This window comes from Brachionichthys hirsutus, chromosome 23 (genome assembly GCF_040956055.1).
Source record: "Brachionichthys hirsutus isolate HB-005 chromosome 23, CSIRO-AGI_Bhir_v1, whole genome shotgun sequence".
NCBI lineage: Eukaryota > Metazoa > Chordata > Actinopteri > Lophiiformes > Brachionichthyidae > Brachionichthys > Brachionichthys hirsutus.
Window position 1 is genome coordinate 3747291 of NC_090919.1, and position 11163 is coordinate 3758453.

An 11163-nucleotide genomic window follows, 5' to 3' on the forward strand; every position below is an offset into this window, starting at 1 on the left:
GTAAAGAAGAAGAAACTCTCAAATTTCCGAGACTTCTTTCCCATCACATGGCCGACATTCTCAGCAAATTTCAGCAAAATCTGTCAAGTAGGTTTTGTGTAATCACTCGGTAATTAAAACCCAACATGAATCCATCGCAGAGATTGCTTCTGAACTTCCTCTCAGCCGACTGTTCCACGCATGAAGGTGCAAAATCATCATCATCCCCTCAGCTTACAGCCACGTAGGACCCGATTAGAGCTGATGCAATCTGACAGCACAGGTCACACACTTGTCCTAGGCCATCTCACACACACATACACACACACACACCATCTTTAGAGTTAAATGTGTGTGAAGCGTTTGGCTCTGACAGCGGAGAAGAAATGACAGGATATTTACCTTTAACAAATTTTCTGCATTTTGGATGCCAAGAGTATATAGAGGAAGTAATAAAAAGTACCCCCTTGCTGTGGCGCCTTAGTGGAAGAACTGCCCGTCTCCTCGATGCATGGTAGGACTCCTGTAATGACAATGAAAGAATGGCTAGGTGCGTGATTCATATGTATTGTTCTTTTATTAACCCAGAAAAGCGCCTGTTGTAGGATGAATAAACGGTAAAATACTTTGCTACGGCAAAAATTCTGTATCGTATTTATTACTTTGAATTTAAGTATATTAAACATATGGAAAATAATATTCTATTCCTGCATTCAAGTAGAAGCAGGATTTTTCCATCGTATTTGGCTCATGAGCGGCAAATTCTGAACTATTTTGTACGTAGCTAACATTTTTTTTCCATTGTACCGGTAAGTTAGATTGAAATGTACAATTATTTTTTTCATTTTACTGTTTGTTGGGGTTTCTTATTTATCACTCATTCTGTCCTCTCCCATCAATACTCTCACAAGCCCCTAGATTTATGTTGTTTAAACTTTGGGTTCAAAATCACTGGAATAAATTAAAAGTCTAGAAAGTAATGAAGACAATCTTTGGCTTATGATATTAATAAAATGTTTAACCTCTGATTTAGGATCTACCAGGGGGGGGGGAAGTGCAGCTGCAAAATAATTTTACTTTTGTCTGCATCCTTCATTTCTTCCAGGGAAGCAGCATCTTTAATCCAACTTTAACCAGCTCGTCGTGAGATCTGGAGGCGGTGCAATCCCAGCACCGTGGCAACGACAACAAGCAAAGCCCCTGCCCTCGACCCGTCATCCCCTCGATGGTCGCCAAATCTCTCGCATACTCTTTCACCGATGAGGTTCCTCCTGGTTCTCCTGGGAACCCTGCCTTTCCTGCCCTGTCCGGGGCAATCTGCTTGGTTTCGTGTTGGGGTGGTGGGACCCTGGAGGTGCGACCCTCTATTTGCTAAGGCCCTCCCCAATGTGGCGGCACAGCTCGCTGTCAGCCGCATCAACAAGGACCCCTCCCTTTCCTACGCTGCAACATTCGATTACGCGGTGCTGCAGGTAGGCTGCGTCTCGGGTCGTTCCTCCGAGATGCCATGGAAACGCTGTGTTCATCAAACACTCTAAACAAAACAGGTGTAAATGTTCAAGCACCGAGTTGGAGTCGGGGCCATTTTTTTTTTTTTTTAAATCTTAGCTTTCTGCATGTGGATTGTCATTTTTTTCAGGAGCCGTGTGAGACCTCAAGGGGTCTGGAAGCGTTCATCGGTTTCCACACCAAGGCCTCTGGATATGTCGGACCAGCCAACCCGGGATATTGTGATGCTGCTTCGATGCTGAGCAAAGGCTGGAACAAAGTCGGTGATGTCCGAACGCCATTTTCTAGATGCTGTAGGTTTGCTACGGCGACATGCTTTTTTTTTTTTTTTTTTTGCTCTTTCCTCTCCAGGCACTGTTTCCTTGGGGTTGCGTTGGCTACGAGTTGGATGACGTTCGGAGTCACCCAACCTTTGCCCGCTCCGCGCCCAGGCCCACCTGGGTCCTGCTCCGGGTCATTGAGTACTTTAGATGGGCTCACATTGGCATCGTATCATCTTCAGAGGACATCTGGGTGGACACGGCCACCAAGGTTTGAATTTTCTTTGGATTAACAAATCGCTGCCTGGATCTTGATGAACCTCATTCCACACCTTTCGCTTCTTCACCTTTCAGCAACCACATTTTTTTTTGTTGCATTTTTTTTCCCAGGTTGCCGATTCGTTGAGGAGCCATGGTCTGCCGGTCAGACTGGTGAGTTTTATGGAGAACACGCCTCACGGCATACGACGGACTCTATTCAAGATCCGCAAGATGACAGAAATCCGAGGTGAGTTCCCCGGCTGTGGTGTTGAGGAGCTCTAAAACCGATGCAAATTTTCATTCTTTCCCATCCCAGTCGTCATCCTCTGCATGCACTCGGCACTGATCGGCGGCGAAGCGCAGAAGCTGCTCTTGGAGACGGCCTACGACATGCGGCTAACGGATGGCTCGCTGGTCTTTGTGCCCTACGACACGCTGCTCTACAGCCTGCCCTACCGCAACGTGACCTACCCAGCTTTGAAGAGCAACGGCAAGCTCTTGCGGGCCTACGATGCCGTGCTGACCGTCACCGTCAGCTCACCCCGGGTGTCCTTCTACGAGGCCTACGGGGACGCCGTGGAGAGCCGGGAGGTCGCCGGGACAGTGAGACCGCAGCAGGTGATGGCGTGGACGTTTTTGTGCTTGAAGATGAAGGAATCGTGAAACTCCAGTTCTTCTGTCGTCTGCAGGTGTCTCCTCTGTTTGGCACCATCTACAACTCTATACTCTTCATGGCTCACGCGGTTCATCGTGTTCGGGAATCCGGAGACTGGATGTCTGGGGGGGACCTGGCAAGACATACCCGAAGCCTGGCCTTCCAGGTACCCCCCCCCCCCCCCCCCCCCCAACACTCCATCAACCCAACATGGCTTGATGGAAAAACAAGTCAAGCTCTTTAAAGAAGCGAACTCTCAGCTCTTATTTTACATCGCAGGGTTTCAGCCACACCATCAAGACCAGTGAGTCTGGTGCTGCTCTGCTGGACTACCTCATACTGGATACGGACGGGCTCTCCTCGGAGCTCAGGCCAACATACAGGTAAACGACGACTCGGGTAAAGGGCGTTCATAAAACCGGCCGAAGATCGATGGAGAGGGCGAAAGCAGAAACCCCCAGATGAGAGTACATTTACCTCCCAAAGAGAGGCGATGCTCGCACCAGCCTCGGGGAGTTGGCTTGTAGGAGTTTGGAGTTGATCTAGGGGGGGAGGGGGGGGGTCCATAAGTTGGCCATTTCAACAGTGCATATAGAAATCTTGTGCCTTAGCTTTCACCTTGAGATGACTTAATGTTTATCGATTCACCCTTCATATCGGTCGATTTAAAGTGTCCCGCGAAAACAAGGTTTATATTTTTCCACACACTCATTTGCTTTTACTCATGATGATACGTGAGCTATGGAATATCTTAATGTCAACCTTTACCAAAAACCCAAAGACTGCAAATAGCATTCCAGCTGTTAGCTGTTGCTTCGACAACTTGAATTTGTGAACACTAGGATTGACGCGGAGGCCGATGCGGTGCATTTCCTGGGTCGAGACATCCACTTCCCTGGCAACCAGCGACCTAGGAAGGACTCCTCCTGCTGGTTTACCCCTGGAGTCATCTGCTCAGGGGGTGAGGAAGCACGCAAAAGCACGCTCTGGTCGGTTAGCAGACTTGTAAATGATGACAGATTCATTTATGATTAGTTTTTTTTTTGTCTCAGGGGTGGATCTGTTCTCGGTCATCGCCGTCTTCCTCGGCGCAACCTGCACCTCTTCTTTGGCGGTAGCGCTGATTTACTGCATCAGGTAAGACTTGATAGTCTTTGTCTGGGGTTTATAGATTGGCTTCATTTGAATATAGATTTTTTTTTTTAACAGTTGTTTTGTGATCAATGATTTTTGGTGAACTGCGTGAAGGATTCAAGTGAATTTATTGTTTCCCAGGCGACGCATCAGTCAGATTCGACTGGTTCGGGGTCCAAACAAGATCTTGCTGACTCTGGCTGATGTCACATTCATAAACCCATCACTTAGCAACAAGGTCAGCCCCCCACCCCCCGCCCGTTCCTTTGACTCTGACATCTTGACTATCATTTGTCACATAGATAAATCAATCACTCAGACAGGTGCATGAATTTGCTGTTGTTGTTGTTGTTGTTGCTGTATTTCTACGTCGCCACCTTACAGAAGCTGAGCCTGGACGACAGCAGGATCAGCAGCGTGAGGAGCGTGTCTGAGCGCAGCATCGCTTCGCCGACCTCCGCCCAATCACCGGCCACCTACGAGAACTCCAACGTCGTCATTCATGAGGTGAGACGCTTTCGTTTGCTGTACTCACAGCGAAGGAGACACATTTATCTCATTCTGACATTTGCGAACAAAGTGGGCTAATGTGTCCGAGCTTGGCTTGAGGTTTGATCCAGATGCTGGTGTTCATTTACCCACCACAAGAAAAGAAGTTTAGTTTTAGTTTGTGATTCCCGATGCAACTGCTGATTGGCTGTTTCTCTCCTCCAGGGCGACTGGGCATGGCTAAAAAGACTTCCTGATGGGACTTTTAGCAGCATCAACCCCAGAACCAGCAACGTTTTTGAACTGGTAAGTCGTGATGTGAGGCAGCTAAGTTAACTCTTTCAGTGCCAGCTCAGTTTTTGCCCACCCTTTCGCCCAATTTTCAAAGTATCTTTTTTCATCAGGGAAAAAAAAAGTTATTGGCCGTTGAAGAGCGGCAGATTTCAATGTCAGGGTAAAAAAAAAAACGTCTTTAGATGTCATTGGCACTGAAATAGTGAATCATGGATTTAAAGGTAGACCATTGAATGTTTTACCATTGTGGCTGCAGTAATGGCCGACGCTCTCCAACACATCTTCTCAGCTGGAACGACTGTTTAGTTTGACTATCCCAGGTTGATTACTTTGCATACTTTGTAAAGATGCTCACGTTATCCAATTCCCAACAAAGTTGAATACGGAGTGTTCTGGATCAGTCAGACTTTTCCTAGTCCACAATGTAAAATAAAAATAAAAAGCACAACATAAGGAATTAAGGGCAAGCTTTGTCGCCTTCAGATGAAGGACATGCGCCACGAGAACGTCAACCCTTTCCTGGGCTTCTTTCACGACTGTGGCGTGTTTGCCATTGTGACCGAGTTCTGCTCCAGAGGAAGCCTGGAGGACCTGCTGCTGAACGAAGACGTCAAACTGGACTGGATGTTCAAGTCGTCTCTGCTGCTGGATTTGATCAAGGTTAGCAGGTGATGAGAGGCAGAACAAGACTAGAAGAAAAAGCAAAAACTGTCGCTCTGAATGGTGTCTCAGGGTATGAGGTACCTCCATCATCGAGGGGTATCCCACGCCCGCCTGAAGTCCCGGAACTGCGTGGTGGACGGCCGTTTTGTCCTGAAGGTCACGGACTACGGCTACAACGAGGTTCTCGAGGCTCAAAGGTTCCCCTATATCGAACCCCCTGTCGATGGTGAGATGGTTTCTGCTTCCTCTGGCGCTGACGTCTTTCTCGGATTGTGCTACATCCACGAGCTCACGCAGTCCCGCGTGTTTCAGAGTTGCTGTGGACGGCTCCAGAGATCCTGAGGATCGCCGGGCAACCGGGCCTTCATGGGACAATGTCCGGTGACGTGTACAGCTTTGCCATCATCATGCAGGAGGTGGTGATCCGAGGGCCTCCATTCTGCATGTTAGACCTGTCCTCCGCAGGTAGGATAGCAAACTCACAAAATATATCAACAGTACAGAATCAAAGACAAGTTGGACCGGTCAAGACCAGCTGATGCTTCTTTGCATCGCAGACGTCATCGAGAAGCTCCGTAAGCCTCCGCTCCTCTGTCGCCCGGCGGTCAGTCCGGACTACGCTCCGTTGGAGTGCATCCACTTGATGAAACAGTGCTGGAACGAACAGCCAGAAAAGAGGCCCACCTTCGACGACGCTTTCGATCAGGTGGGATTCGTCAAATGCCAGAGCCGACGCAAAAGAAAACTTCCCTTTATTCTAATCTGTCTTTCCTCCTCAGTTTAAGAACATCAACAAGGGGAAGAAGACCAACATCATCGACTCCATGCTGAGGATGCTGGAGCAGTACTCGTCCAACCTGGAGGAGCTGATCAGGGAGCGAACGGAGGAGCTCGAGATCGAGAAGCAGAAGACGGAGAAGTTGCTGACACAGATGCTGCCCCCGTGAGTTCATGTGGAAATGTCACGACCGCGCCCGCAGACAGAAAACTCTGTCTCAGGGTGAAGTCCTACTGCAGCACTGTATCGGGTTGACTCCTCAGGTCCGTGGCCGAGGCGTTGAAGGTGGGCGGGGCTGTCAAGCCAGAACATTTTCACCACGTTTCGCTATACTTCAGCGACATCGTCGGCTTCACCACCATCTCAGCCAACAGCGAGCCCATCGAGGTGGTCGACCTCCTCAATGACCTCTACACGGTCTTTGACGCCATCATAGCAAACCACGACGTCTACAAGGTGGTTTTTTTTTTTTAATGGCCGTGGCACATGCTGTGGAATGAAAGGGGCACCGAACCACCCGGTTTATAATATTCCGCTGCAGGTGGAGACTATCGGCGACGCATACATGGTGGCCTCAGGCGTTCCCGTCCCAAACGGCAATCGCCACGCCGCAGAGATAGCCAACATGGCCCTGGACATCCTGAGCGCCGTGGGGACCTTCAAAATGAGACACATGCCTGACGTTCCTGTCAGGATTCGTATAGGGTTGCACACAGGTGAGGGAGCACAGGGCACGGAGATGAAAACAGGATATACCACACGGAGTGAGGTAGTACCTTCTACGTCTCCACTTACACCGTGGAGACAATTCACTTCATGTCCTCTAACTGAAATAGTAACGTGTGTGTGTGTGCGTGGCTGTTGCAGGTCCATGTGTAGCAGGCGTTGTAGGTCTCACCATGCCTCGCTACTGCCTGTTTGGAGACACAGTGAACACCGCGTCTCGAATGGAGTCCAGCGGCCTACGTAAGTTATTCACCTCCAAAACGCAGGACTGGAAAAGCCTGTCGAGCCTCTGTTCATGGGTCAAATAATTATAATAACAAGTTAACTGCATCTGTATAATTATTTTTGTCCTGTGCCAGCCTACAGGATCCATGTCCACCAGAGCACGGTAAAGGTCCTGCACGACCTGAGTCTGGGCTACAAGCTCGAATTGAGAGGCAAGACAGAAGTCAAGGTGCGAACATTTACCTGTACATGCAGGATCGAGGCCTTTCACTTTGTCTGTCTCTGTCCTGCTGACGTTGTCTCTGTCTTTGTCTCAGGGGAAAGGAGTTGAAGAAACTTACTGGCTAGTAGGGAGGGATGGATTTACAAAACCCCTGCCGGTCCCGCCAGTAATAAAGTCTGGGTATGAACACTTCCTATTTGATCCCCATGTGTGTGTGTGTAGGTGTGTGTGTGTGTGTGTGCGTGTGTGTGTGCGCGCACTCTATTTAATGCCTTTCACGTCATCCAAACAGGCAAATGGCCCACGGGCTTCAGATGGCCGAGATAGCCCAGTACAAGAAACAGAAAGCCGAGAAACAACAACAGGAACAACTTGCTAAGAAGAAAAACTGAGGTAAATTTTATGCATTCATTTATGGCATTATTTGTTTGGTTGTTACTGCTGATTTTTTTTTTTTTTTTTGCATCAGTTGATGAAGGAGAAACAGGGATGAGATGAGATGGCTTCATCTTTGACTTTTAGACATCCAAGATCATATGTTTTCATCTGCAGAATTCAAAGCTTTGTTCCCATCCTTCATTCGTGTCCTTCTCTCTTTCCTCCCTCCACCCTGTCTCCTCCTCTCAGCGGTGCAACAAACCAATCAAAGGACATGAAGCTGGTGTTTCGTCCAATCACGACGTCACGCCACCGCTGACTGGGGCCCGCAGGAGGATTTTTGACTAGTTGCACTGAGACCGACACAGAAAATGCTGTGAAAGCGTTGATTAACACGAGTGACTTGAACGTCGCATCAAGGGTGAAGGTGTCAGTTTGCATATATGGCTTCTGATCATGTAGGAAAAAGTTTCCTGGGAGAGGAGAAGGGCAGTAAAAAAAAAACTGTGATGATCACCACGTGTGTCTGCATGTGTGTTCCAGGTGAACTCTGTTGGAACTCTGTATAGAGAGGCTGGGAAGTGGCGACTCAGCAAAGCGGGGATGTGCAGACGCTTGTCTTGTCAGCCGCAGACGAGGGCAGATAATCTCATTTCCTCCTTCTCCTCCTCCCTGTTTATCTGTCTGAAGAGAGGAGAGAGAGGAGGAGGAGGAACAGAGTGATGAGTTTAAAAAAAAAGGGAGAAAGCAGGATGACTCCTCTTTGCTGATTTCTTTGTTTTTTTTAAGTCACGTTGAGATTTTTTGAAAAGAATATAGAGCTGAAAGATTAAATACAAGATTAGGATAATAAATTCTTAGATAAGACAAAAACATGAAAGTATAGGAGAAAAAAAATCACGGTCTATTATAATTTTGAGGAAAAAAGTCATAGTGTTGGAAAATATTACCAGCAACTAATAAAAATAGGAAAAAGGAGAGCGTAGTTTCTGAACCTGGCTGCTGCCCAGCAGGAAACTTTACTTCAATCAATTTGATGATTGAATGAATCTGTAAACATTAGATTAAAGCGTTTTGCTGGTTGTCTATAACTAGAGACTTGTCTTGTACTCTTATGTAATTACGACTCTTTCTATGTCAAATTAAAATAACAGAATAAAAGTGTAATTTACTTAATTCAGTAAATAATTCCCAGAGTGTTGAAGGGCTAGAAATAATCCAGTTGTAAATTTTCCATCAGAAAAGTTTCTTCTTCTTTGAAGTAAATCTCATTCTCATTTCATCATATTTATATCCCACAGCGTTTTTATCATGTCAACACAAACACCTGATGCGAGTACGTTTATGTTTGTCTTGTCGGTTAATCAGTTCAAGTGTTTACAGCGTTGTAGTCGGAATTATTCTGCAGCACCGTCTGTATATCTACATCCAAACATATCTGACAAGCACTGCAGTAAATCATTTGGTTCTTGAATTCCGTGTAAATAAAGTATGTCACTGTGTTTTCCCTGTGAATAAAAGGCCGGAGCGCCCCCTGGTGGTAGAACAAAAAATAGTGCGTTCAAATCCAACAGATGGCATCATGGAAATCCAGGAGATTATCCCTTCTGATCCTCATTGTGTGTGTGTGTGGGTGTGTGTGTGTGTTTGTGTGTGTGTGTGTGTGTGTGTGTGTGTGTGTGTGTGTGTCTCACACCCACATTATAATAGTGGGCACTCAGAGAGCATAGACCTCCGCCAAGCAGCTCGTTCCCCTCCTAATTGGATTTACACCGTCCACATGGTGATCTGGATCATCGTCAAAAGGTTCTAAATTGTTCCTGGTATCTTTATACACCAACCATGAAAAGTTAAAGTGAGTTGGAGTTGATGTGTGTTTTTAACTGATTTTTGAATCTTTAAATGAGGTTTTCAATGTTAAAAGTTAAAATTTAATTCCTAACCTCATTCTGGATCAGATCCAGAAGACATTTTTCATGATAGTGCATATTGGACTGTTTATGACTGTGATTTTTGGTGAGTGAATTGAATGTATATTTTACAAGACATTATTATTATATATTTTTTAAAGCCTCCATTATAAGTAAATGGTAAAATCCAGATTTTTTTTTATCCAGATGGGTATCCAGATCACTCTCAAAATTTAATGGGATTTAAATTAGACCAAGACCCATCTTCCGATTTAAAAAAAAAAATCAAGATCAATCCCGCAGTTTTTCCATAATCCTGCTAAGTGTGTAGCACCATTAAAAAAAAAAATCATAACAGTATCCGCAATCCAGATCCAATCCGGATTAAATTCTGTGATAAAATAGAGGTCCCCAAAATACATGACTGTGTCAAATTCCATAAACATGTCTATTAATTAAAATAAGAATTTAGGTACATGGATAAATGTGCACGATTTCGGTGTGACACTAGTTTAATCCAGGATTTTATGGTGGTTTAGCCAACAACACTATTTTCCCCGTGTCTCTCACAAGGTCAACACAAACAAGAAGCTTTTCCTGCTGGTTTCATGTCAAACTCTGTTTCCACTCATTATATTTCTTATTTCTTATATTTTTTTTAAACAGATTTCTGACTCCAGAGAAAATATCCATCATAAGCTCTTTTACAGGCTGAAATGGATCAATGGTTACTAAACACAAAAACAACACCGTGCTGTTTCCTAACGTGCAGATTGGGACAACTTGTTCCCAGTTCAATAAATAAACGGTCTGTTTAAATTGCATTGTCAACAGCAGCAGTGGCAGCAGCAGAGATGTGGCAACTGTGCTTGCCCTGAAATAACAGCCAGAGTCTGTGACAAGGGAACGCATGCTTCCCTTTGTGTTTCCTGCGTGTTTCAGCTTTGTTGGTTCTGCTCCTTTTGTTCCCAAGTACCGTACAATAGCACAGGGACTGTAGGGAGCCGTCTTAATCAGCAGGTGGCAGCTGAAGAGAGGAGATATTACTTTCTGAAAACCACTGACAATGTCAAAATACATTTTGAACTATTGCACAAAAATGAGGCTCCCTAATGTATCTTGCTCAGTCTGTGCATGTGTGTGTTTGTTTTTTCCATGCTGAAGTAGCATGTCTTGCATTTAAATGAAGGAATGTGCAGAATTTTCAGTCCGTAACCAAAAAGAGGAAGGTTCTGCATTTCAATCCAGTATATCCTGAGTGGGAAAGTTCTCCTCCCTCCTCCTTCATTTTGCAACCCATAAAAAAAGAGTTCACAAACTCCAAGTTATTCAGAGGTAATAAGTGTATTCCTACCAGGGAACGTTGAATTTATAGGAAATTAGAGGATGCATTTGGACAATATTTTTCATTTCCATAGTAACAAACAAACTCAAACTATTTTAAAGGTAGTCTGATGAAGCTTTGAAAACCATAAGCTGTTCAAATTAAAGGTTTTTTTTTTCCAACAAAGAAAAGCATCTGAGGCATTTTCATCCTCATATTTACTTATTTAAACAGTTTGAAGCGTATTTGATGCACGAATGAAGCACAATAAACTCTTCTGCGTGTCTCCAGTCATGACCAAAGTTTCGTTATAAAATACATTTGCGTCATTTGGACCATTATCTGGAAACTAATT

The 11163-nt window shown here is 45.4% G+C and overlaps 1 protein-coding gene across 1 annotated transcript; it reads left to right on the plus strand.

Annotated features, from left to right (window-relative positions):
• The first annotated feature begins 521 nt into the window (after positions 1–521).
• Positions 522–7588, plus strand: gc2 (guanylyl cyclase 2). The gene is made up of 24 exons (XM_068756115.1): positions 522–529; positions 1151–1451; positions 1619–1747; positions 1840–2019; positions 2139–2256; positions 2326–2627; positions 2699–2830; positions 2944–3047; positions 3507–3625; positions 3717–3801; positions 3940–4036; positions 4183–4305; positions 4513–4593; positions 5065–5241; positions 5314–5470; positions 5557–5709; positions 5802–5950; positions 6024–6187; positions 6286–6478; positions 6564–6738; positions 6890–6988; positions 7108–7202; positions 7291–7376; positions 7489–7588. Exons 1-24 carry the CDS (start codon positions 522–524, stop codon positions 7586–7588), a joined length of 3327 nt encoding a protein of 1108 aa, XP_068612216.1.
• Positions 7589–11163: the final 3575 nt, after the last annotated feature.